The 25,038-nt window shown below is 40.0% G+C and overlaps 3 protein-coding genes across 3 annotated transcripts; 2 read left to right on the top strand and 1 right to left on the bottom strand.

Annotated features, from left to right (window-relative positions):
• Positions 1-3,105: 3,105 nt before the first annotated feature.
• Arr2 (arrestin 2) lies at positions 3,106-5,011 on the top strand. Its single transcript, XM_017628892.1, has 3 exons — positions 3,106-4,118; positions 4,203-4,397; positions 4,486-5,011. The coding sequence occupies exons 1-3, from the start codon at positions 3,263-3,265 to the stop codon at positions 4,638-4,640; spliced, it is 1,206 nt and encodes a 401-aa protein (XP_017484381.1). The 5' UTR covers positions 3,106-3,262; the 3' UTR covers positions 4,641-5,011.
• Positions 5,012-6,003: 992 nt separating this feature from the next.
• On the top strand, positions 6,004-14,056 carry LOC108373051 (uncharacterized). Its single transcript, XM_017628893.1, has 5 exons — positions 6,004-6,085; positions 8,283-9,471; positions 11,093-11,222; positions 11,392-11,547; positions 13,996-14,056. Exons 2-4 carry the CDS (start codon positions 8,801-8,803, stop codon positions 11,461-11,463), a joined length of 873 nt encoding a protein of 290 aa, XP_017484382.1. The 5' UTR covers positions 6,004-6,085; positions 8,283-8,800; the 3' UTR covers positions 11,464-11,547; positions 13,996-14,056.
• A 371-nt stretch (positions 14,057-14,427) lies between these two features.
• Cpr66D (Cuticular protein 66D) lies at positions 14,428-24,461 on the bottom strand. The gene is made up of 3 exons (XM_017628891.1): positions 23,838-24,461; positions 23,552-23,695; positions 14,428-14,827 (listed from the first exon to the last, which is right to left on the bottom strand). The coding sequence occupies exons 1-3, from the start codon at positions 24,186-24,188 to the stop codon at positions 14,486-14,488; spliced, it is 837 nt and encodes a 278-aa protein (XP_017484380.1). The 5' UTR covers positions 24,189-24,461; the 3' UTR covers positions 14,428-14,485.
• Between the last annotated feature and the right edge of the window lie 577 nt (positions 24,462-25,038).

Here is a 25,038-nt window from a genome sequence, read left to right as displayed (position 1 = left end):
GAGTGGAACACGACTGCATTCTCCACGCGATGATTTGTGGTCGCTGTGGTTGAAATCTATAAAGAAAATGTGGATGAGAGTGGAATGTATGCAAGCAAGTGTAAATGGGTAAGTAAAAACTGTGGATCGAACAGTTTTTTCTTTCGTTTTTGGTGATCAGCAGCGACAAGCACCGCAGCAATGATGGTGGGTATCTACGCTTTGAGCCTAAAAGCATGTTTTGAAATATTCCCTTGTGAATCAGTGCAGTAAAAAAGGAAATGAATCTCCGAATTGCTGGAATTTTATTTAGGCATTCGCATTTTCGTGCAGCACTTCCACTAAATCATTTCCGTTATTGTAGTAGCAGGTATGCACAAATCTATATGAATGTGAGCATTTCTTTATATATATATGTATAACAGTTAGGCAAAAGAATGCAAGAAAGCCGCTGCCTGGTAATGTGTAAATGCGGAAAAACTCTAAACCGTCCAGTTGGGAGATTTCACGGACGAGAAGTTTGGAATCCATCTACAATTGATGAAGATCTTTTCAAGATGGTTAATGGGGAACGAGACGCACGCTGGCTTTGGGAGAGGGAATCCTACTGCTAAACAGGCAATTTTAAATCTTGCGGCTTTAATCTGTAAATGTTGCGACGCTTAACCAGGAAAGCTGCCTGCGCGAGCGAAAGCGCAGAAACCTAAGAGCAAGCTATGGCAAGCAAGGAGACGATCAGAAAAGCATATAAATGATCTGGACTTTGAAGAACACCAGAGTGAATACCTACATATAAAAACGTGCGCAATAAACTTAAAAATTAAATTTATATCAAAAAGCTTTGCACTGATGCAGACACAAATTCCTGGGGAGCCGCATGTAAGGTCGCATTGTCTCCTCCTGGATACGTTGGAGAAAGGTTTTGGGGAGCAATATCCTCGAACGTTTCAAAGCCACGTCCCTTTTAAGATGACAATCAAGGTGGGAGTTTAGCTCTTAAAGAAGATCAACGCTCACTCTTATCTATAATATAGGAAAACAGGTGAAACATACGCATGGTGAAGTGAACTTTCATTTTTGGCGCAACTACTTGTCGGCGTTCCAATGCCACAAGAATGAAACTTTCTTACCAAAATGGCACTCCACGCACTATCATTGATATCATGTTCCTTTCTGAGTGCAATTGGTCCATCTTTGCCAACGCGATCGCTTGTGTAGGGTAGCAGCTAAGAGAAGATGGCTCCAGGCACAGCATATGCGGCCCCAGTTAGTAAAGAAGAAGCTAAACAAAGATGCAGTGGAAGATGGTAAGATGGCAATCAAAAATAAGCGGTAGTGAAAAAAGAGTCGGAGTAGAGGGGATTCTCTTAAATTTACAGCATACAAACAGTTGATGGTCCCAAGTTGAGGCAACTTACGGACTTCATTAGGACTATAACCACCTGAGGGCGATATACTTGACGGTAGTTTCGGCTGGGGAAAGGTCATGACGGCAGTCAGTTTAGTGGGTTAAAATCTCCTCCCACTGACTGACGGTTTTTGGGGTTAGCATTTTGATACTACCTCCTCGTAAAAAAGCAATTAGGCGAACTGTGTGTATGGTATGACAATGGGGGCTTTAGACACGCTTTTTTGCGCGAGTTATGGGTGTCAAAATATTATGTGAACTAAACAGAAAACAAGAAAGGTCGGTTTTTTTTTATATGTATGCAGTACATAGCTATAGATGTCATTTCGTAAATACTACGTGTGAAACTTTGTCAAGTGAGGAAAACATAATTTTATTGCTTAGATTATTTTATTGATTTTTCTTGGTTTCTATTGGCACCTATTTTACTATGGCTTCAACACAAGTTTTGAGAAAGCAATGGGAAGTGGATAAAACATTGGAATGCATGTATGTACATGCATATATGCATATGTATGTATGTATGTATGTATGTATATACCCTTGTGGTCAGCTGATTAAGTTAAGTGACATTTTGCCCAGTTTTGGCTATTTTTCTCACCATGTAAATACACATTTCAAACTTCGCACAAAAATTAAAAAAAATTTAACAAACTTTAACAATTACAACCAAAAATTTTAAATTTTTTTTTTACTTTAAAAGAATTTTAAATATGCAGTTTTATAGCCCATTAAAGTGCAAATTTTAAGACGCTAGAAAATCGCGTATATTTTTAATATTTTTTTTTTGCTGACAGTGTTGTGCATTTTCTTTCATAAAAACAATGCTCGACAGTTACTTTTATATGGAAGAAATATCTAAAAATTCTGAATAAGAAGTTTAAACATTTTCGGTGTCATTTTAAAGTTTGCTGAATTTTTGTGCGAAGTGTGAAATGTGGATTTACGTGGTGGGAAAAATAGCCAAAACTGGTCAAAATGTCACTTAACTTAATCAGCTGAACACAGGGATAAATGTACATACAATACATACATAGATATATTAGACTGGGTCGCGAGTTAAATTTTGAAAATGGAAATGGCAAAGCGAAACCGAAACACTTTTCGATTTTTTATTGAAATTGCATAACTTCCAATAAAATGCATTTACCATCCCAGCCGATTAAAAGTTGTGAACCGAATTGAGGAGAAATGTAACCGCAATGCATTTGGCTGTGTGTGCATTGTAGTAAAACCATGGCAACCCTCCTCCCCATATTATTCAGTGTACCTGCAGATGTTCGCACATAACACTTCGGATTAGATAAGAAAAGTGCACTCAGCTGCTAACCTTGCTTGAGGTCGCAGCGTAAAATGTTAATGTCACTAAAAAGCTACCAGCATGCAGGCTTGCCACAACTTACACAGGCCAACAGCGCGCGAAGACACTTGCCAATAACCGCGTTGGCTTCAATCAGCCAGCCGCACGCGCAGCCACCCCTATTTCGATTCGGTTCGATTCGATGCCGCAGTTGAAGGCGGATGGCGGGGCTTCTTGTGGCCGGCCACTGGAATGTTAGTTAGCACAATTACGAGGCAGCGCGCAAATCGGTATACGTAACGAGAAAATCCACTTAGTTCGAAAAAAAAAAATAACAAACAACCTCCACCTCCCCCAGTGGTTGGGGTGAAAAGCAAAGGTATATAAGCAGGTACATGCGGTCACTATGCTCGCATTTCCCTTCAGATACGCGCGAACATTAGAACCCCAAACCACAACAAGTCATTCAGAGTGCTCGAAGTGTGAAGTGAGTTGATTGAATAGTTGCAAAGGACGTAAGGACTTTCGTGCGGAAACTAAATAATACTAAACGTTTCAAAAATAATCCAAGAAGGATGGTCGTATCGGTGAAAGTTTTCAAGAAGGCCACCCCCAATGGCAAAGTAACCTTCTATCTGGGTCGCCGTGATTTTATTGATCACTTGGACTACTGCGATCCTGTCGACGGTGTGGTGGTTGTAGACCCAGATTATTTGAAGAATCGTCGTGTTTACGGACAGCTAGTCACCACCTACCGCTATGGCCGTGAAGAGGACGAAGTCATGGGTGTCAAATTCTCAAAGGAGCTGATCCTCTGTCGCGAGCAAATCGTGCCGATGACCAACAGCAACATGGAAATGACACCGATGCAGGAGAAACTCGTACGCAAGTTGGGCGGCAATGCGCATCCATTCACCTTCCACTTCCCACCCAGCTCACCCAGCTCGGTGACACTGCAACAGGAGGGCGACGATATGGGCAAGCCACTCGGCATTGAGTACACCATTCGCGCCTATGTGGCCGACTCAGAGGATGACCGCCAACATAAGCGCAGCATGGTCAGTTTGGTGATCAAGAAGCTGCAGTACGCACCTCCAACACGAGGCCAGCGCTTGCCAAGCTCATTGGTGAGCAAAGGCTTCACCTTCTCTAACGGCAAGATTAGCTTGGAGGTGACGCTCGATCGAGAGATCTACTATCATGGCGAGAAGGTGGCAGCCACCGTGCAGATCAGCAACAACTCCAAGAAGTCAGTGAAGAACATCAAATGCTTCATTGTACAACACACAGAGATCACTATGGTCAATGCACAGTTTAGCAAACATGTGGCTCAACTGGAGACAAAGGAGGGCTGCCCCATAACGCCAGGCGCAAATCTATCCAAGACATTCTACCTAATTCCATTGGCAGCGAACAATAAGGACCGTCATGGTAAGTAAACGCCACACGCGAGTATATGTATACATATGTATGTAAACACACACGCATACTTTGAACCGCATATTTACTCGCCAGGTATTGCACTCGATGGCCACTTGAAGGACGAAGACGTGAATCTAGCATCCTCGACGATGGTGCAGGAAGGCAAGTCCACCGGCGATGCTTGCGGCATCGTCATCTCGTACTCGGTGCGAATAAAGCTGAACTGCGGCACTTTGGGCGGCGAAATGCAGACAGATGTGCCATTCAAGCTTCTGCAACCGGCACCAGGTAAGTAAGATCGCGAGCTTAAGCTTCCAAGATTGTTTCGTCGTTGTAAACAAATAACCATTTCGCTCCTTCCCTCCCGCCGCTATAGGCTCTGTCGAGAAGAAACGCTCCAACGCAATGAAGAAAATGAAGTCGATTGAGCAGCATCGCAACGTGAAGGGCTACTATCAGGATGACGACGACAACATCGTATTTGAAGACTTCGCCAAGATGCGTATGAATAATGTTAATATGAATGATTAGGCGGGGCAGGCGCTTTGTGGCGCGCTTGTGGGCGCAGTGAGCTGCCCAAGAATTGGACGGCTATCCACGAACGTTTTGGCCCTGAGGGCGTATGTGATATTACTAATGGAAACTGACGGACGAAACTACGAATGTAATTTGTTGCTACACGGTCATTTCGCCATCGCATCTCAACATCGCAGCGGCACTAAACTTAATCCTTATTAATAAAAATTATTCTTGTATACTTTTTGTATTTGTGCGTGTATGCGAAGCAATACTCAACCCAATCAATTACACGTCCAAATACCACCTGTATGGTGTGGATTCTCTCTCGCACTACTGTTAATCACAATAAAATTGTTGATCTGTGAACGACGATGAAAGTGTTAGCGTGGAACTTGCGAAATTACTTACTTATACTTGTTGGAGAACACACAGTTTTCCAGTAGCGTAAACTACTAGACTGGTTAGATTTAATCGAATTGAATTTACAAAAATAGTGATGAAGTATTTTAGGCGTATTTGAAGCGTTTTCGAAACCGTCTGGAATGTATCCGTTGGAAGCATCCGTACGGTTTGCTGTAAGTTTCAAATATGACTGTTGAATATTTGTGGCGAGGTCAGCCGCCTAGCCAGCGAAATGAGTTACCTCACGCCGCCGAATATCCATATGTAAAAAAAAAAAATGTTCAATGGCAAGGTGAAGACATGGCATAAGGGTTGGTGCGCCTTGTGAGTGTGTGTCCTTATTCTCGTCCACAATGTACAAGGCGCATCCTTCTGTTCTGTGTTGTTTGTGCAATCGCATAAAAGCTAACCGAAAATTTGCTACCCTTGTTTTGTAGTCGAATCGTTTGACCAATCAGCGTTGAGTACCGGGCCAGCAACCCTTTGGGGCTACAAAATTTCGATTGGTAATTCAGGTATCATTTTTTGTGAATAAAGCAAGTTCGTATATTTCACAAAATTGACCTTCTGTTCTAACGGTCATCCATTTTATTTATATACATACACACATATATACCTATGTAAGTGCGTAAGTTTGTGTCCGTTTTTTTTTTTTTTGAGGATTTCTTTGTATGAGAAAGCCATAATTATTGGCCTTTGAAACTTGTTGAAATATACGTTACGTATGCAAATCAGTTTACTTCTTCTTCGCGTTCTTTTGTGATTGAAAACCAGTTGCGCCAAATTCGCAGATGTTTAAGAATTTGCAAAATATTCGCTATCTTACAGTTCCACAGTGCAGTGCAGTGATAGTTTATATTCAATTGGGAAAGGTGCTGGAAGTGGTGTCATCAGTGGTCTTTGAAATTCGAGAAATTCCATTGAAATTAAGAAATTGTGTTGAAAAGCGGCGTTTGGCTAAGAAAAGTGTTATTCGGAAGCTTTCGACCTCAGAGGTCACCAAATATAAGTAAAATGATTTTGCGGAGGTTCAAGATTGCGCTCGGGTTCACCAGGTATATGCTGCAATTCACTTCCCAGTGATTTTCAACCCCTGACAATTTGTATATCTCGTTTTGAAATCCACCAGTTTTATTATTCCGTTTCATCCATACTCCTACAACTATGTTGACGTCGTTAGAAGCCATTGTGGCCTCCCATAATCGGGCATCTCTCTTCTTTTTCGAAATTGTAACCCACATTGAATGATCTCAATCCTTCCAGGAATTTAATCTAACAGCGTTTCTAGCTTTCGAGTGCGCCCACAAAAACATTACGTCCTCATCAGTTATGACAGCGATAACAAATCTGGGACATATGTACATATATTGGATACAAAATTCAACTGGACACTGAGCACATCTGAACCAGTGTGAAAAGCTACAGCAGCACGTTTCTATACCTGTAGAGGTGCAATCGGACGTGCATAAATGGGGCATATCCCTTTGTACAGTGGATTGGTGTGGTGAGGCCTATACAGTTGTATGGAATGGTGGTCTTGTGATATCCTTACATGCTTAGCTAGGATATCAACCACCCATTTAATAGGCTAAAGTATAAGGTAGGTAGTAATGGACGCGGTAGGTAGTAATGGACTCATCAGAGGTCCAAAATTTCGAGTAAATTACGAAAACCCGAAATAATGGCAAAAAATTCGCATTTTACTCGAGTCAAACGGACCCCAGCTTCGGATTCGGTGGGTCAAAATACATGTCGGTAGATGGCTCTGGTTAAAAGCACACACCACTTTTTTTAGTGTTGGGAAGTATCGAGTTCTCTTGAGGATCGAGCTCTTTGGTATCGACACTTTTAAGGATCGGTTTTTTTTTTGAGAGTACTGAGTACTTTCTTTAAATGTGCACATGTTGGTAACATTTCAATGCTTAGTGTAGAAATCTCACAAGCTGACAACATTTTATTCAAATTAGTATTGTACTTGAAAACAATCTGAGTACCGGTAGATACATATAAATAAAACACAGTACTTTTAAGTGTCTATTCGGCACTTAATACTGAGCACATTGAATCGATCCTGAGAATAGAGTATTTTTGAGTACTGAGTACTTTCGAGCTCTTTTGTGAGTACTTTCGAGTCCTTTTTTTGAGTATTGAGTACTTTTGAGTACTCAGTATGGATACTTTTAAAAATCGAGTGCGGTCGATCCTTTTGAGAATCGAGTTCTGAGTACTTTTGGTATCGATACTGCCCAACACTACTTTTTTTTGTCTGCCGATGTAATTAACTGCTGTACATAAATGATACATATATTTTGCATAAACATTTACTAAACTTGAAAAAATGCTGGAACTCGACTTAGGTTGTTCTTTCAAATGGCCACAGTAAGCATGGAGAGAGCACTCGTTATAAAAATCATTTGCTTTAAGCATCTACAATATGTATGTATGTATACGAAGGTTTATGCTTATGTACACCGACATACATATGTATGTACACTAGGGTGGTCCAAAAAAAAGTAAAGTCGGAAATTTAATGCTCTCACCCCCTAGGATTGTTCTATACCGAAAAAAAGTATACCCCTGTTTTTTTATTTTAAAATCAAAATATATTTAGAGGTCGCTCAAAGCGCTTAAAGTTTCCCATGTATTTTGTATGGTGAAAAAAAGACTTTTCGTAGAAACGGCATAGAATCCATGAAAATCCAAATTTTTAAATCTGAAAACTCTGCTTCTCTTCAGAAGACTTCAGAGAATAATGCCCAATTGTTTATTTAAACATTTTTTAGTTTTAACTATTTTTTAAGGGTCTCCAAAATATCCCAAAAAAAAATCAAATATACAAAAGAAAAAAAGAAAAATAGTTAAAATTAAAAAATGTTTAAATAAACAATTGGGCCGTATTCTCTGAAGTCCTCTGAAGAGAAGCAGAGTTTTCAGAATGAAAAATTTCGATTTTCATGGATTCTATGCTATTTCTACGAAAAGTATTTTTTTCCCCATACAAAATACATGGGAAACTTTGAGCGCTTTGAGCGACCTCTAAATATATTTTGATTTTAAAATAAAAAAACAGGGGTATACTTTTTTTCGGTATAGAACCATCCTAGGGGGTGAGAGCATTAAATTTCCGATTTTACTTTTCTCCCATACATTTTTGGACCACCCTAATGTACACATTTGTAGGTGGTACATAAATATGTATAAGGCGCAAAAGATTAGATAATAGTATATTTTATTATTCACTCATATATACAGATGGAAAACAAGAAATTTGTGCACATTTCCAGATGTAAGCCGATTGCACTCACTCGCTACGGTTTCAGTTTTCGTTTTTGCGATTATGCTATGGTTTAACACTAATTTTGTATCGATCGTTGATGACTTGCTATTTTCCGCCATTTGATTTTCTTTTCCAAAGATTGAAATTTGTCATCAGTCATTTCACACTCCAGTGAATAAGTAGAGCCCCATAAAGAAATAGAAGAAATTGAGATGCAAGTGCAGGCGCCGAGCTGCCACGGTTAAATGGTCCTCTCTGATACTCAAAAAAAAACTTCCGCTTTAAGGGGCTGGATTATGTGTGACAGTGACGGTGACGGTGACGGTGACTATAAATGCGACTGTGACTGCATCAAGTGACCATTGTTAGCTGCCAAACGTCATTAACGACTAATGTTGGTCAAAGTCAGTTCAAATATTTGCGGGAGTTCGTTTGTGTTTTTGCCTGCGTTTTTTGATTATAATTAGCGAACAAAAAGTGTAAGCCTCTCAATATGTTGCTCATCGCTGTGATTTTCGCCATACAAATGCTCAGTATACTAACTAACCAAACGCCAGTTATCTACTGTGAAGCACAACAACAAGCTTTCGCAGCACGCGATCCGCGCATTCGTCATCGTGGCATCGCTTACGCCACAGATCAGCTCAGCGTCAACGATCAAATTGCAACGCTCAATGCAACAGCACTACTGCAGCAGCTGCCTTCGCGCGGATACGGTGGCGTTATTAGTGAGAAAGAGTATCGACCGCTCTACACTTTACCACAGCGTGCGACACCACCCGATGTGGCTAAATACCGCAATTATGGCAATTACTTCCAGCCCATTCCAATAAATGCACCCACACTGATGATGTTGCCACCACTCGCACCACCCTTTAAGAAGGAACGAAAACGCCATACGGAGTATTCCACACCAGTTAGTTTCGACCACCATGTTCTGCACTTGGATGGTCAGATCGCGCAGGAACCTCGCCCACGCCGCTACACAAATACCAGTTCCGACACAGCACGAACGCATCGACGGCCCCAAGCTATAAATATGCCAGCCACTCACGCTAAACCTCGAGGAGCACAAGCGTCAATATTAAACGCCACGGAAGGGCCTCGAGGATCTCTGGAAAACATGGAACCCGCGCAGACAATTAAAAAGACGCAGTCATATCAGTAAGCTTTTAACTTTGTAGGCTCTTAGAACCAGTGTTGCCGTTGAGAATTTTCATAAAGTCGCTAAAAAGGGGTCATTGACGAAAAAAGGGCTCACCATATTATTTTTGCTTTTCTTCACTAGTAAAAGAATAAATCTGTTGGGACAAGTTTTGCATAAAAAAGGGTCGCAGACCCTGTATATTCCCTTTAAAAGTTTTCAGTGATGCATTTTTTAGTACTTACAGGAGGAGATATTTTTTAGTAGCATGGTTCTGTTAACATTTCTTAAAAAAAAATCTCTGAAAAGGGGCAAAAGTCGCACATAATTTAGGAAAAGGGTCAAAAAATCAAAATTTTCAAAAAGTCGGGTCAAAGGGTATTAATGTTTAAAAAGGGTGGAATTGCCCCTTTAGTCGCACAACGGCAACACTGATTAGAACACTACCAATATATGTACATATTTTGAATTCATAGATTGCTACCTCTTACAGGCTAACCTAATATTCACGCACGCCGCCAATTTAGTGTAAAAAATTTCTCATGCACGTACAACTTGTATGGGACGAACCGAAATTGAACGGCGTGCGTATGAAGCTAACTCAATTTCCAATTTTTGTTCTGCGTGACATTTTGATTTGACGTTTCGCTCAATGAAATCAAATGCAAACGCAAGCAAGCCAATTTCGGGCGACGCAAAAAAACAAATTCGATTGCGTGCGTACCAAAACGCATGCCGCGGATATTAGGTTAGCCTGTTAAAAAGTTCAAATATATACCCATTTCTCCTTTTTGGCCTCATTCTTCATCGAAGCAAGGACAAATACATGAAAAGAGAAGGGCATGAGTAGGATACTTACACGGTATATTTGGTGACATGCGTTTCACCCATTTCCGAAGGAAGTGCAAAAGGGTTCTATGGATTTTTTTAAAACCTAAGAGGAAAACCTTAACTGGGAAAAATAATCAGGGCTCTTCGGTAAGATAACGATCTTCCGAATTGTCCACACTTTTGGTATATAAGTACATATATGTATGTAAATATTATGTACTGTTAGATCAAACCATAATATGTCCAATGCTTTTTGGAGCTCTGCTGGAAAAACGCCATCTAGCTTAGGGCATTTTGAGAGTTTAAAGGAACAGGCAAATAGGGTCTTAGAAACGGCACAAAGGTTCCATTAACATTTCGACCTTGCTTTTGAGCTTCTGGATGTAATTCGGCAAGAATGGATGCTTAAATAAATCCTCCTCCATCGACTTTCATCCTGTTCCATTCTAGGAACCAATAAAAAGTTCCGAAATTGGTGAATAAAAAACCACCTTTCCACATTCACTACGCAAAGGCCACCTGCACTGTGCTGGGAATGTATACTAGAAGGTAATACTTTAGAATCCATGCCATGCCCATTTTAAAGTAGTGCCGCCTAGAAGCGAAAGGCGAAGCACTTAGCAACTTCTTTTTTCGATTCCACATTCATTTTTGAGGTAATCGTGGTTTTTTTCTGGGAACTTTGCAAGAAACGAGCGACCCAAAGATGATAGTGGTTTTTAGTTAAATATTATAAACTAAGGCAGATATATTTCACTAACTTTGTGAATGCATTTCTTCTAAAATACATTCATACATCCATTTGCACAGTGATATATTTATGCGCTTTAACGGGCCGCACCATCTGGACTATGGCCATATCGAGTTGCAACCACGAAAACACTTTGAGAAACGTTTTGAGTCCTTGAACAAAAATAATGGCAATCGTCATCGTGGCGAGGTGAGTATGAGTGGTGCTTAACTCTTCGCCAGAGATACTCATTAACAAGCGTGACTTTGGTAAATTCAAATTGCGTTCGCGCATGCGCACAGCCGTATGTATATCTACATATGCATATCCACATAGAAATTTAAATGAAACTTCACTCATTTGTGTTTTTGTTACTTAGATTGTATGGGTCGATGCAACGGGCGGTTACGGTGAACACCATTGGGATTTGGCGCAAGGAAAACTTCGTTAAGGCGCCACCGGTACGTGACTCAACGCAATTCTTAAGTATTTACACTTTTAACTGCGTTTGAAGGCGAATCCCTCTCTAGCTAAGGTACGAATTGATAAATATGCAAATATTTATATTATCATACAAATGTGTGTAAGTGTATTTGAAAGTTTGAATGTGGAAATAGAAAATGCAATGCAATGCAAAAACAAAAATTTTAAATCAGAATCAGTTGTCCGTCTGCACACTTTGAGAATTGCACGGCTCATTTGCATTCGTATCTCTGATTGCTGGCGCCTGCGCAGACTTTCAAATTGGGACTGGGAATAGAAATGCATCACATTCAGCAATGGAAGGCGAGGGGGTATGCGGCGATGGTAGTGAAGCTGTAAATCATTTCTGCGGCTGCTGCCACTGCCGTGTTTTTCTATTTTATTTCTCACGCCAAAAGTGGTCAGTCAAGTTATGCGATGATAAAAGGTCAATTCGGGTGGATCGTGTCGTGGTCGTGGCGCGTAGCGAGCCAAATACGCGGTGCATCTACAGTACAGTTAGAATCGGTAAAACCAGTTCTTAATGATTGAAGAACTTCGAAGAAGCTACGTTTGGTATGAAGGCGACGATCGTCAAACTGCGATCGTCCATATGCAAATGAGCCTAAATATTTAGTTGAGTGAAGGCTAGAAAAGTCGTGGCCGTGCAGGCGGCTGGCTGTCCATAATAAGGGTTGCTTGACGACGCTGCTTTTGCCGTTCAACTACGAATACGTAGTACCTGTTCGCAAGATTTTGTAACTTTTGTAAAGGTGTTGTAAATGTCTTGTAGTTCAAGGGTTGTGCTCTGTCCGATAAATATTTGCATAAAACAACAAAAACAACCAGGGGAGTATGTCAAATATACTTTAGCTGCTGTCATATGCGTATGACATTTTCTCGTCCAGCTGTGTGTAAGTGTTCAGCATTAATCCTAGCGCAGGACATTGTCCGCCTAAAATATTTAAATTTTCTATTCGAATGCCAATTTGGTATCTAAACGTCCATCGAAATCAATAAAATTTTTGGATGGAATATGACAAAAGGTGTCATATGCGCCAACTGTTTCGGCTTCATTCTCCTCTACCCTCCACCCGGCGCTCACTGGCGCTGGCTTATTGCCTAGCCGTTGCGGCGAGCGAGCTAGCCTCTGGCCAGAACCGGTTTGTAGGCAAATGAGTAAGTAGCTTTTGCTGCCTGAAGTGACCCTCGATAGACGGTAAGACAGTGCAATGGAAACCCTTTTTCCCATCAACTCATTCTTCGTCTCTTTGGCGTGACTGCGATTCGATCGTGTGAGATCTTATACAACAAGACTTAGGAGCGCGAGTGTGTGTGTATGTTAGTCTCATCGCTCGAAAGGACATCGCTGGAGTTTATGTACATTTCCCTTGATTGTTGGCAGTTGTTTATGTAGTTGATTGGACTCACTGCGATCGGACTTAATTTATGCGTTGAGAAATTTTGTTTGATTGTCTTGTCTGTGTTTCGTGTCTAGTCCGAACCGGTTTGACCGGTCCAGCTTGAGCTGGTGACCATCTTTTAGGGAGTATTGTAGATCTTATGTGGCTGAGAAGAGCTCGTTGCTTCTGGTGATCGGGTGGTGAACGGTTCATTTGACATACGAGTATCTACATAAATACATACATATGTACGCGTGTATATGCGGTAGTTTTGTTTGCATCGACTTGCCGCGTACGAACCTATGAATACGTATTTTGTCATTCATACGTGGTGTGAGAAATTCTATTCTGACCCCTTCGTATTTTTAAATGCACTCACCTTTACTTTGTATTTCTTTGATTACAATAGCTGGCGTAATGGGCTCGCGTAATGGACTTAATGGCCAAGTAGCAATTAAGTGCCGTTTTGGTGGTGGATAAAAATGATGTGAACTCACATGCTCCCACCACGGCATTCGTGGGCCTCATCTAAAAAAAAAGGTGGTCTATTGTTTTTACAGCTTTTGCAAGGTTCATTATAGGCAATACTCAGACTTCAAGAGTGGGTGGCAACCTGATAATGCCCAGCGGTTGGAGATATTCCTTAAAGGTTGTGATTTCTTTTAGCTATAGGGAAGCATGGTACCATGCGCCACCTATAACCCGATTTCTGAAGATTGTGGATACAGATTTCACTGTGAATAGTTCCGATTGAGATTCACCGACTATGATCCAGATTAAATGATTAGCAGTCTCATTTCCAAGAATATTGCGATGACTACTAACAGAATTCTAAAAAGTTCTGCCTTCCTTACTGATCGCAAATACGTATGCCTGAAAAGCATTCGCAAAGTCCAACAATGGATTAGTCTTCTTACTCTTAGGAAAGCTGTCAACTCTGCGTTCCATTTCGGAGCCATCGGTGTACAAATGATGTATTCAGGCGAAGATAGCTAATTACCTAATCCAGTCGTATCTCCATAGGAGAAGGACCCCGAAGGGTCTGCCTATTTCTATTCAATTCTATTTCTGCTCCTGTATAGACGCTGTCCCTTAGCATATTTCTCTGATTCCTACAGCAGACACTGCAGCTGTACATCTCGTCTAACATTGAACGCATCCGAAGAGCAAGTTTCCTTTGACCTGTCTGAGGCTGTCCCCCAGACCAGGGAACCGTAATATAAGATCGGACGATCCACTGTTGCAAACGCATAAAGAAAACAAACCACATATACATACATGTGTATTTGTATTTGTAATATTTATTTCGATTAAAAACTCTACATATATGCACTTACATAAGTCTAATCTACACTTCGTACAATTGTATAATGTTGGAGCAAAAGGATGATTTAAATACATAACCTAAGATGAAAAATGAAAATATGCCTTACTACCGAACCGAACCCAACCTGTAGCGGTCGCACGTATGTATGTAGGTATGTATATGGTTCGCTCTTTCTGATATATATTCGGTAGACTAGTGGACTACCAAAATCGACTTCGACTTCATTTTCTGCTTTTTTTTCAACTGCGCGAAACAGTTTTGGTCTCTCAGTGCTTTCCCACCTACTGTTGTTGGTACTGCTGTGGCTGATGGTACTGCTGGGGCTGGTGATATTGCTGCGAAGGTTTCAGCGCATAGTCTTGGGATTTGTGAGTTTGGCGCACCAACTGCTGAGGCGCTGGCGTTGGTATTTTCACAACAATGTCGGTGGGTTCTCGAATTACTTCGGCTTTGAAGCCCTCCTTCGGATCGGCGGTGTACTTTACGGTGCGTATGAAACCGTCAGAGTCAACCACCGAGTAGCTGCCTTTGATCACCGAACCGTCGCGGACCTCCTTGCGATTCTGATAGTTGGTGAACTCGTCGTCCTTAACATCAAAGCCAAATTGGTAGGAAGAGTTTTGCTACAAATACATAAATTAAAAAGAAGTTATTGAAATTCAGAAATTCATCATAAATTGTAAATATTTAAGTTGCAATCAAATCGCTAACAGGTTACATATTAATTTCTGGTAAATAGATCAAATGCGTATCGGCCAGTGTCGGCCCCTTCGTACTGCGCGCATGCGCATGGGTGTAATTAATTTAAAATTTTGTATTTGCAATTGTTGTGCGTGCGTGTATTGCCTTAAAGTGCGCCAGACCAGACTGTAGTTGGGAAATCTGCGCGAACCCACCCAGCATTTGGTTGCGTCATTAGACGCAATGCGTGTGCGCTTGCTTCCCCAGCTATTACATTTGCGCGCATATGTGGGCTAAATAGCTAGCGGCTGCCTGCATTCACCGAAACCGCCTCAACGGGCTGAGCGAGCGGCTCTGGCCCACCGGCAGGCCGAGTGGCTGGCATGCAGGCACCCCCCTCTTCGCCTGACCGGCCGCTTATTTGCCTGGGTGATGTGGATACTCGTTCGTACGCACAGTGGGTACAGGTCGATGCCGCATGGTTGTATGTATGTATGCGTGTGTGTGTTGTAGACAGTTGTGTGGCCGTCGGCGCGTATTATTTCAACAGAGCTGCACTGGTGTTTTTTTTTGTACATTTGTATGCACGTTCACAAGTGAAAGTGTTGTAACGGTAACAAAATCGAGATGCGGTGCGCATAGAGTTAGCAGGCAGGCAGGTATGTATATACATACATAGGTATAAAACTTTAAGAAACACAGTTCGTGCTACTTATGCAAGTAGATTAAATGTTACTAGCCGAACACAGACGCTGCCATGGCTGCATACCAAACATCTGCTCAGAGGCGCATGCGCATGCGGTCCGCGATGCCGGTGGCATTTTATTTCTACAATTATAGTCAAATCGTATAAATACAAAACATTTTTATGAATGCAGCAGCAAGTAAGGTATCTATCTGTAAGCGCTTGGAATGTGGATGAGCTCGATTGTGTCGATCTCCTTGAGTTGGCATTGAGCATATAATTGCGATAATATACATACATACATGCAAAAAAATGGCCATAAATCTCGACTCAAGTTGCAAACTCAAGATGCTACGAGTACAACGACGCACACCCACAATCTTTGATTGCAGCAAAGAATGCAACGGCAAAAAAGCGCCGGCCTTAGGCCGCTCGCAGTGAATTACGTACAACAAAAGCTATAAATAAACTATGAAAGGTCAAATTGCTGCAGAATGGAACATAGCACAGCACTGAATGCACCGCCAACGCATACACACACACACACACACACACACACACATAAACACAGCCACAAACAACAGACAACCACGTAAAGATCTGCCCCACTGCATTAACTGATAAAATGTTTGATTGGACCAAAAGTGGGTTAAGGTAGTTTCTATGCCGTCCTCGTCTTCCACACCGCCACAACGCCACACCGCCACCCTACTCCCTGCAGCACACAGAGCGAATGCCCACTGCGGTCGACAACAGTGGCTGCATACTTAACTGTCTTGGGTTGGGTAGGAGAATGGCTTGAATTGGCAACAAAATAAAAATTAAAAACCAAACACCAAATCCAATCGACAGACAAAAACCTGGTCGACTTACTACAACTATACATGGGAATTGAAAGGAACGGAACTTTAAAAAGAGCTGAACGACGAAGTAATTTAGAATGTAAACTGTCAGAGTGTGCGAAATGATGTTGTCAAGCGAGTTTCGTTTTTCAGCCCAAAAATAATTGCATCGAAAGCAAAGGCACACACAAAGCTCCTACGAATAGTTATGTACATATGTATCTGTACGGTGACCAGATTTCTGTGGCCAAAAATCAAGAAATTTCTAAAGCATCGAATCCGAATATACAATTTTGCTTTTAGAATAAAAACACATAACATCTTTTAATACAGCTTTATTTAAAAAAAAAAAGCAAAGAGAAAAAACTTGAAAAATTATCACAAAAATGACATTTTAGCAAGTTTTGGCGATTTTTCTTTGTTTGAAATATGTTTATTATTTTTTATGAAAATATAATTTACTATCTAAAAACACATGTAAGTCGAAGTTTTAAAATTTGTAGAACATTTATAAAAATTCGACAAATTTTTACAAATGTTGATAAAAATTTTGAACATTTTAATCCGATTTTCTAGAATTGTATTGAGTAAGCAGTTTTGTAGCATTTAAAATTTTAGTATAATAAAGTGCAAGTTTGAAGTAGCTTAGACTTACCGTTAATTTTTGGAAATTTTTTGTTCGCGCATTTTCTTCCATACAAAGTCTGTTCAGCATTTTTTTTGTGGACAAAATGAGCAACACCTTCCACCAAAAAAAATTTACCAAAAATCAACGGTATCTACTCATAATGTTTCTAAGAAATCTTATTAAAAAGCTTATAATTTTGATGAAATTTTGTCGAATTTTTGTACAAAGTCGAAAATTTACATGGTCTTTGTTAGACAACAAGCTACACTTTCATAAAAAAAAGTACTAAGCATTAAATAATCGAAAGGGGGATAGCCATATCCATGATTTTTTTGAGGGAAATAGTATCTATTATTTTTTATAATTTCACTAAATTCAAGTTAGAATCGTTTCATTCAAAAAAAAAAACATAACGAATAATTATAAAAACCTTAAAAAAATCGAGCCAAGAATGATAGACTGCAATATAGCGAGTGTACCAGTTTGACAGATCAAAACAAAACCAAAGATCATAGAAAATAAGGCAATGTTTATGGCTCCCTTATATTCTATGTCCTTTGTGATAACGAAAGTGCTACGACGTTTGTACGAAAAATTGTTTTTGGGCCAGAGTACAAGGAGACTCTTATTAAATTAATAAAAAAAACACTGAAAATCGGGACTTAATCGGTATAAATATAAAAAATATTCAGCTGGACAATTTTCTCAAATCGGTACTTTCGGGCCAAAATCGATACGAATGGTCACCGTATGTATCTGTCATGTCATGTATGTGTGTATTTATGTACTTTACAGTGGCGAGTAAACGTAGGCTAATTGTAATTTAGTTATGTAGGCGACGTTGTCGCGATAATAATCCGCATCAGTCAAGGCACGAAATGTCTCTAAGCCTAATTGCTAAGACGAAAATGGAAATGCTGCTCTAAGTTTTTAAGCACAATATCGAAACGTTTTTAGAATCAAAGTCGAAATGTATCCGATTTATATCTATATACCTATGTTCATCTTAATCATGTCAATTCCGTATTCTATAAATGATTAGCTCTGTCTAAAAACCTCCTCTAAGGTAGCGATGTTGGGTTCTGCACTGAGAAAAAAGCTTAGTTACGTCAACTAAATATGTTTCTCTCACATCATGATTCGGTTACAGTTACCAAATCATGTGTTGAGAAAAATATATTTAGCTGACTTTATCCTGAGTGTGCAGCTATAGTTTCGTCATCGGTAGGTTCCAAATTAGCACCAATAGTCTATTGTTCAATTGCAGAATGAAACGCTTGCCACAATGGCTCATACATATGTACACACATTGACCTTGACTTTGGACCAGATTCAGATGGTTGAGACCGAGTCGTGGCTGAGAACGCTATGTGAAAAAAATTGCAAAACGTTCCACAGGCATTGGATGAATTGTCCAGGGCTGAGGCAAGCCACACGATTTGTCTATCCTTCAGAGGTGACCTCAAAACTATCACTGGGTACTACATGGGACACTGCCCCATTCTATGTATATCGTCGCTACCATGTCAAACTATTGAATTTGCAAAAATGCGTTTTTCCATACCTTGCGCATGCGTTTAGAATGTTGCGTAAGTTGGGAAATTGTCGAATTTGTAGTCCTTTAACAAACTTTTTCCTAGTGACAACAATATTTTTTAAAAAAGTTTTTTCGCTCTCCTGAAAATTATCCATTTTAAAATTCTATAGTTTGACATGGTAGCGCCGATATCACCTCGGTAAAACTAATCTTTCAGAAATAAACGTAGCTTTTGCGAGCTGGGCAAAGAAACGCCAGAACACATTCTCTGTGAATGCCCTCCAACGCGCAGATTAGCTCATTTAGATGGCGCTACACTTAATCTATCTGAGACTTGGAAAACAAAACCCTCGGTGAAGCTAAGCTACATTAAAAGCCACACACAATAGATCGCGTTATTAGTAATAATAATAATAACAAAACAGGTATCCAAGCAGAGAATTACAAAAATTGTCTTCTTCTTGATTTGGCGAATTCAATAAAGCACGCCAGTCGTTCCTCTTCTGTGCCAACTGACAGCAATTGAAAATGCCAAGCGTTGCCAAGCGGGTTAAGCATTCAAAATAACTAAATAGTTATTCAAAATAACTTAAATAGTTACCATTTGTTACTTTCTTAGATATTCTAAAGACCTTTTCGTGACCCTCTTATATGAGCAAATCTCACGAGTGGTCTTTTTTAGTGTCACTTCCTTCTTGCGCCAGAAAAAAACGCTGAAGCATTCTTTTTGCATACATATATGTATGTATTTCAATCAATAGAGTTCCAGAAACTAGTACAATAAAAAATAAATCAAGTATCTAAACAATTTTTTCCTTAAAACGTTTATATTTAGGCGGAAATGTATCGAAATTACTAGTTCTTTTTTTATTGTCACTCGAAAAAATCATAATTGCTTTTTTTAATAACTTTGGGAAGTTTCCAAATAGAATGTTCATATTAGAGGCAATGGACGTTGACATCAAATACAACATATCTGTGAAGTTTCAAGAGTGTGCCACGAAATTAATAAATAAAATGGCAGCATGCAGAATATCTGCCGCAGCTAATTTTTAATAATAATAATAATGACGGCCGTTGTGGTATAGTGGTTAGCAGTGCGCGCTACCACTCCGCAATGCCTGGGTTCAACCCCTGGTAAAAGCAACATCGAAAAAAAATAAAAGGTTTTTTCTTAACAGCGGTCGTCCCTCGGCAGGCAATGGCAAACCCCCGAAATGTAATTTTTACCTTCTTTAGTAAGTACATATATCGTTTTTAAGTTTTCATTCAAATACAATTTCGCAATGGAATCTTGTTGTTTAGGCAAAACGGAAGATAAAGCATTGTCTAAGGTAAGTGTGCCGCCATTTTCGACCAAAAAACACGTTTAAGCGAAATATCGAATGGGTAATTAAAAACTGTGCGCTAACTCTATTAGCTATCACTTTTTCATAGCTAACTATTTACATATGTACATACATACATACTTATATACACACAACATGCGCCATTGACTTTTTATTACCATTTTCTTGTTGATTCAGATCAAAAACCATCGCCTAACCTCATTGGCATCTTTACTAAACGCTTCCCGAAAGCTACATATATGAAATACGAAACTTTCGCTGTGTATCCGATATACCGATAACATTTATTTAACTGTGGGATCCAAACGTTTTACCTACATGCGATTATAGTTTCATACACACATACATACATATGTATATAAATAAACATGGATCCCAATAAACACTGGAACAAAAATTTTTCAAGCGTTTTAGAAAATCGTATTTCTCAATTTGATTTTCAGCATTGTTTATCATTTGAAACTAAACATTTTCTCAAATCTTTCTCAAACATTGTTTATCAATTTAAGAACGCTTTGAGAAACATTTGAGAAAAAATCTGTTAGCATTCCGTTCCGTTCCATCTGTGTCAACATGGCACAGATGTCGAAGTCCATCGGTAGTCTGCTACATCAGTCGCAAAATGGCTCTTCGACCACGCGGTCGCTGTTATTCGCAATTTGTCTAATTTCAAAACAAACTATGCAACTAATTTTTTACATCAACCGTATTTTTCTTTGTTAAACTAATTGAATAAATAACTGATTAAATAAACTGTTAAACTGCCTGAATAAAAATTCCTTGCCTATAAAAACTGTACAAGTATAATTGGCAACACTATACAAATATTTCAATGAGAGTAACTGAATTTCATTTCGTTCCGTTCCACTCACGTTTGAGAAAAAGTTGAGAACTCAACATTTCTCAATTTGAAAATAAAGGAAAATTTCATATTAAAAACGTGCCTTTTAGTTTGAGAACGCTGTGAACGGTTATTTTAGGTGCATTTGAGAATTAGCATTTGAGATTTGAGAAAAGGACTGATTCTCAAATTGAGATTTAACAAAAATGTTTATTGGGATGGGTACATATGTTTGCATGGCAATGAAAGCAAAAGTGCCTGTACATACATACACACATACGTACATATATATGGATGTATGTATGCTTTGTGTTTGCAACAATTACCTATTTCCGCATTGGAAGCGTAATACGTACATACAGTGTGTTGCACAAAACAATAAAAGCCACAAAACCAATTTGGTTGCAACTAGAGAAGGTGTTGCAAACGATTACAATTTCGCTGTATGTGTGTTAGCATTTTCCTTATTCAGCCATGCAGCCATGCAGCCATGCGTCTATGGTCTATGCAAGTTAAACGACTCGTATCAGCTCAACAACTAGTTGCATGCCAACTTGAAAACTGGCAAAATGAGTTAATGACCTTAAGCGTTACGGTCTTAGCAGATGAACACGGCGGCCCCAATAGGCAGCACGGACTGCAGCCGCCAGTCAGTAATCATAGGCACACACACACACATTCATATGGACATGCGTGGCATCTTCATCTAATTGCCGCAATTGATGCCAGCGAAGCATCTGTGCGTGTCCACTGCAAATAGCGGAGCAGCGGCGCAGCAGAGAGTGATGTCTGATTTTAGGTGCCTATGTAACAGCCGCCACGGCAAAATAATTGTGAAGTGATTAATTTTTACAGTTGAGGAGTCAGTCGGCAACTTGTTTGGGCAATTGTGCACGACGGCCAATGGCCAATGCCGTACACATGCTAACATACCGAGAAGTAACTTATTCAACCGCAGCAAGGCGCGCATGCGTACACTCAGATGCTATTTACATTCAAATGGTTATTATGTCCAGTATCCGTCATTGTTGCATCACTCGGTTGATTTGGTGTACCGGTTATTCCAAGTTTGATGCTGGCAGGATTGGCTCGAATCATTTCGTAGATATACATATATATATTTAGGAAATATGGATAGGTCCGTATGTCATTCGTAGACTAAATAGGATTCGACCCGCAACAAGTGAAATAGTACTATAATCTGCACTTAACGACCTAGCAAATGGAAGGCTAATCCCTCCGAAGCTGAACTAGTTCTGTTCATGATAAGAGCTATGCACAACATTCGAACTCCATCACTCAAATTTCGCAAATCTTAAATTTACTAAATAGGCGAAGAACGATTGAAACGGAAGTGACAGGAATTTTATTAAAAGTTGGCAACATTCGATCTCCACATACGGTTTTGAAATTGAACAGCATCGGCTATCTTATCACATTAACGGCTTTAGGAGAGGCCTATAGAACCGAGATTAGTTAGTTCATCGTATTCCAGGCTGAAATATATGAAACTGGCATGGCAGTGAACTTAGTATGCATGACGGTTCTTGAGTTGGTAACGACTGAAGCTCGCAAGAAAAGCAAAAACTGAAGAAGTTTGCTACGCTTTCTACTACGGTTTTCTAAAGTTTATTGTGAAAAAAAGGAACAGAAATATACGCTCGTTCCATTATTTCGTGAGGAAAGAGTGCAACCACAGGCTGCGAAATACCAGATGTCGAAATTCCTGAGACACACAAACGAAATAATAGAAATGGATTTTTTTTACCATTTCCTTCGCATGTGGAAAACTATCGATGGCACTTTCGATGGTTTGCCTTTTATTGCCACTATCGATATGGTCGTTTTTAGGTTGTTACTATCGATAGTCTTTGTCTTTGTGACTATCGAAACTTTCTTCTCTGTTTCCGCTACTCTATCATTCTCATTTTAAAATTTTTGGCGCAAAGGCCTTTCCTTTAAGATACATAAGTATGCATGTAAATGAAGCAAAACAACTTCATATAAAAGTGCAACCTAACCTTAATAACCCATTGCAAAAGAAACCATACTATCGATGGTGCATAATCTAAAATATCGAAACTAACGAGCGGCATCACTATCGATCGTTTTCCAGCTCTACTGGATACTACGTTTTATCGATATGCGTTCAGAAATGTAGAATATTCCTAAATATATCTTCCGCAGAATATAGTGAATCTCTACCGGATCGTGGAATACTGTGGCACAACGGGAAATTAAAAAGCGGACGAATGTGCTCAATAGGGATCTAAGATGCGAATAGGGAAATGGAGTCAAAGTGTATAGGGACAGGTCTGGTGGCAGGGTATGTGGAGAGTGTAATTACGGGTGATTTTAGAGGCGATTAATTGAATCAAAAGTTGGCTTCCGGCCAATTTTGTTGAACGCGATTAGTTAAGAGGCCATTTAACACATGGCAATGGTTGCTTTCAACCATAAATTGCCTGTAAAATCGCCTATGTAAACACCGAATAAGCACGTAAGAGCTTCTCAAGTTGAAACAACAACAACAACAAAAAATGTAAGCGAGGGCAGCACGATCAATTCCAATTGTACAGAAATTTTTCGATATTGCCATTGTTGTTGCTGAAAGGCACATGAATTTGGAATAATTTGGCTTTTCTTAACACGCAAATGAACGTCAGCATTTTTTTTTTGTTTTTGTGTGCATTAAACTACTTATTCACACGCTTAGCTTGGATGTTTAGCTAAACTTTTTCACTTTTTTGTTGGCATTTTTAGTTTCCCCCCACAATAACTTACATCATCGTACTCCTCCTCCTCGGCTTGTTGTTGTGGTCGTTGTTGCTGCAATTTAGCCTTCTGTGGCTGGTACTGGGGCTGTACGTGGCGCGGTGGGCTAACAGCCTGTGGCTGAGGACGGTATTGTTGTGGTTGGTATTGGACCTGAAATTACATCAAATAAAATGAACAATTAATTATCTACAAAAAAAAGTCGTACGGGAACAGTTTCTGGATTTTTTTTTTGTATAACAGATCTACAAGTAAATATTTTAGATTTTTCGCTTTAGCTTCTAGGAGGACTCACCTGTTGCACTTGCGGCTGATGTTGGGCGTAATCGCGTACCGCTGGTGCCACATAACTACCGGTCTGGTGTTGCTGTTGTTGTTGTGCATTGATCTGTTCGCGTACGGTATCCTTGAGGCGGTATTGCCCGCCCGGCGACACATATTGCTGCGACTGCTCAGAATTTTGTTCATAAATAGGCGTAGCATCCGCGCCTTGTTGTTGTTGGTGTTGTTGCTGCTGCTGCTGTAACTGTTGGTAGTATTGACGCAAGTACGCGGGATCCACGTTCTGTTGCTGGGCACTCACTATCACTACTAATACACTGCTTATGAGGCCCAATAGGGCTGTCAGACGCATTGCGAAATTCATTTCACTCTATCGGATTATTTTCTATGTAGCTGATGAGTGTTTATTTCGATTTATTTCACAATATAATTTCACGTGAAACGCACCAAAAACTTCACTCACTGTGCACAGTTCACCCACAACGACGCCCCCAACGACAATATTTAGTCACACAGAAATCCAACAACTTAACAATTCTTTTCACTTCAGCCACGCTGCTGCGACTATCTGCGCCTATCCGTTTATCGTTCGTCCTAGTAGGTACCAAAAAAGTATCTGCAAGCCGCCTAGTGTCCAAAGCTTCTTTTATATGTGCGCCCAACCAACAAGCAGCCGCAACAACTTCGAGTCTTTTTTTTCTAAATATGCTGCTCGTTTTTTATTGCGGTTATTGCTGCTGCGCGCTGTCGACGAATATTTTGTTTTTTTGTTTTTTTTTTCTCTCTTAGCCAAGAAGTCTTCGTGCCAGCGGCGCGAGCAACCAAACGGCACACGAAGAGGCCGCGTTAGCTTCGATTAGCTGCTTTCGGTCGGTGGGGTTTTCACTTTCGTTGGGAGAAGCCGCCAACGCAAACCCCAACGTAAGTGTGACGTCATTGGTGCAAGTTAGCTTTGGCTCTCGTTCATTTGTGTGGCTCTTTGAGCTTAGCTTTTCCACAAAGACGCACTCACGCTCCATTTTATGTAGGCTATACCATTTTTTGATTTCAAAACAAAAAAATAGGGGTATATTTCTTTCGATATAGAACAATGCTAGGGGGTGCCGGCATTAAAATTCCAACTTAATTTTTTTGGACCACTCTAATGTACATACATATGTACATAAGTTAAAAATATAACAACTTGAAAATAAATCAAAAAGGTAAAGAAGAGG

This window comes from Rhagoletis zephyria, unplaced genomic scaffold (assembly GCF_001687245.7).
Source record: "Rhagoletis zephyria isolate East Lansing unplaced genomic scaffold, Rhagoletis_zephyria_1.1 Rzeph_scaffold_06314, whole genome shotgun sequence".
NCBI lineage: Eukaryota > Metazoa > Arthropoda > Insecta > Diptera > Tephritidae > Rhagoletis > Rhagoletis zephyria.
This window is presented reverse-complemented; position numbering and strand designations above follow the sequence as displayed.

What these genes read in the sequence shown, in the direction of transcription:
- Arr2 (XM_017628892.1), top strand. Translation starts at nt 3,263, where the DNA reads ATGGTCGTATCGGTGAAAGTTTTCAAGAAGGCCACCCCCAATGGCAAA. An exon ending in GAACAATAAGGACCGTCATG is followed by an intron (nt 4,119 to 4,202) that starts GTAAGTAAACGC and finishes TTTACTCGCCAG; the next exon opens with GTATTGCACTCGATGGCCAC. An exon ending in GCTTCTGCAACCGGCACCAG is followed by an intron (nt 4,398 to 4,485) that starts GTAAGTAAGATC and finishes CCGCCGCTATAG; the next exon opens with GCTCTGTCGAGAAGAAACGC.
- LOC108373051 (XM_017628893.1), top strand. Translation starts at nt 8,801, where the DNA reads ATGTTGCTCATCGCTGTGATTTTCGCCATACAAATGCTCAGTATACTA. An exon ending in AAAAAGACGCAGTCATATCA is followed by an intron (nt 9,472 to 11,092) that starts GTAAGCTTTTAA and finishes CCATTTGCACAG; the next exon opens with TGATATATTTATGCGCTTTA. An exon ending in GCAATCGTCATCGTGGCGAG is followed by an intron (nt 11,223 to 11,391) that starts GTGAGTATGAGT and finishes TTTGTTACTTAG; the next exon opens with ATTGTATGGGTCGATGCAAC.
- Cpr66D (XM_017628891.1), bottom strand. Translation starts at nt 24,188, where the DNA reads ATGAATTTCGCAATGCGTCTGACAGCCCTATTGGGCCTCATAAGCAGT. An exon ending in ATCAGCCGCAAGTGCAACAG is followed by an intron (nt 23,696 to 23,837) that starts GTGAGTCCTCCT and finishes ATGTAATTTCAG; the next exon opens with GTCCAATACCAACCACAACA. An exon ending in AGGAGGAGGAGTACGATGAT is followed by an intron (nt 14,828 to 23,551) that starts GTAAGTTATTGT and finishes ATGTATTTGTAG; the next exon opens with CAAAACTCTTCCTACCAATT.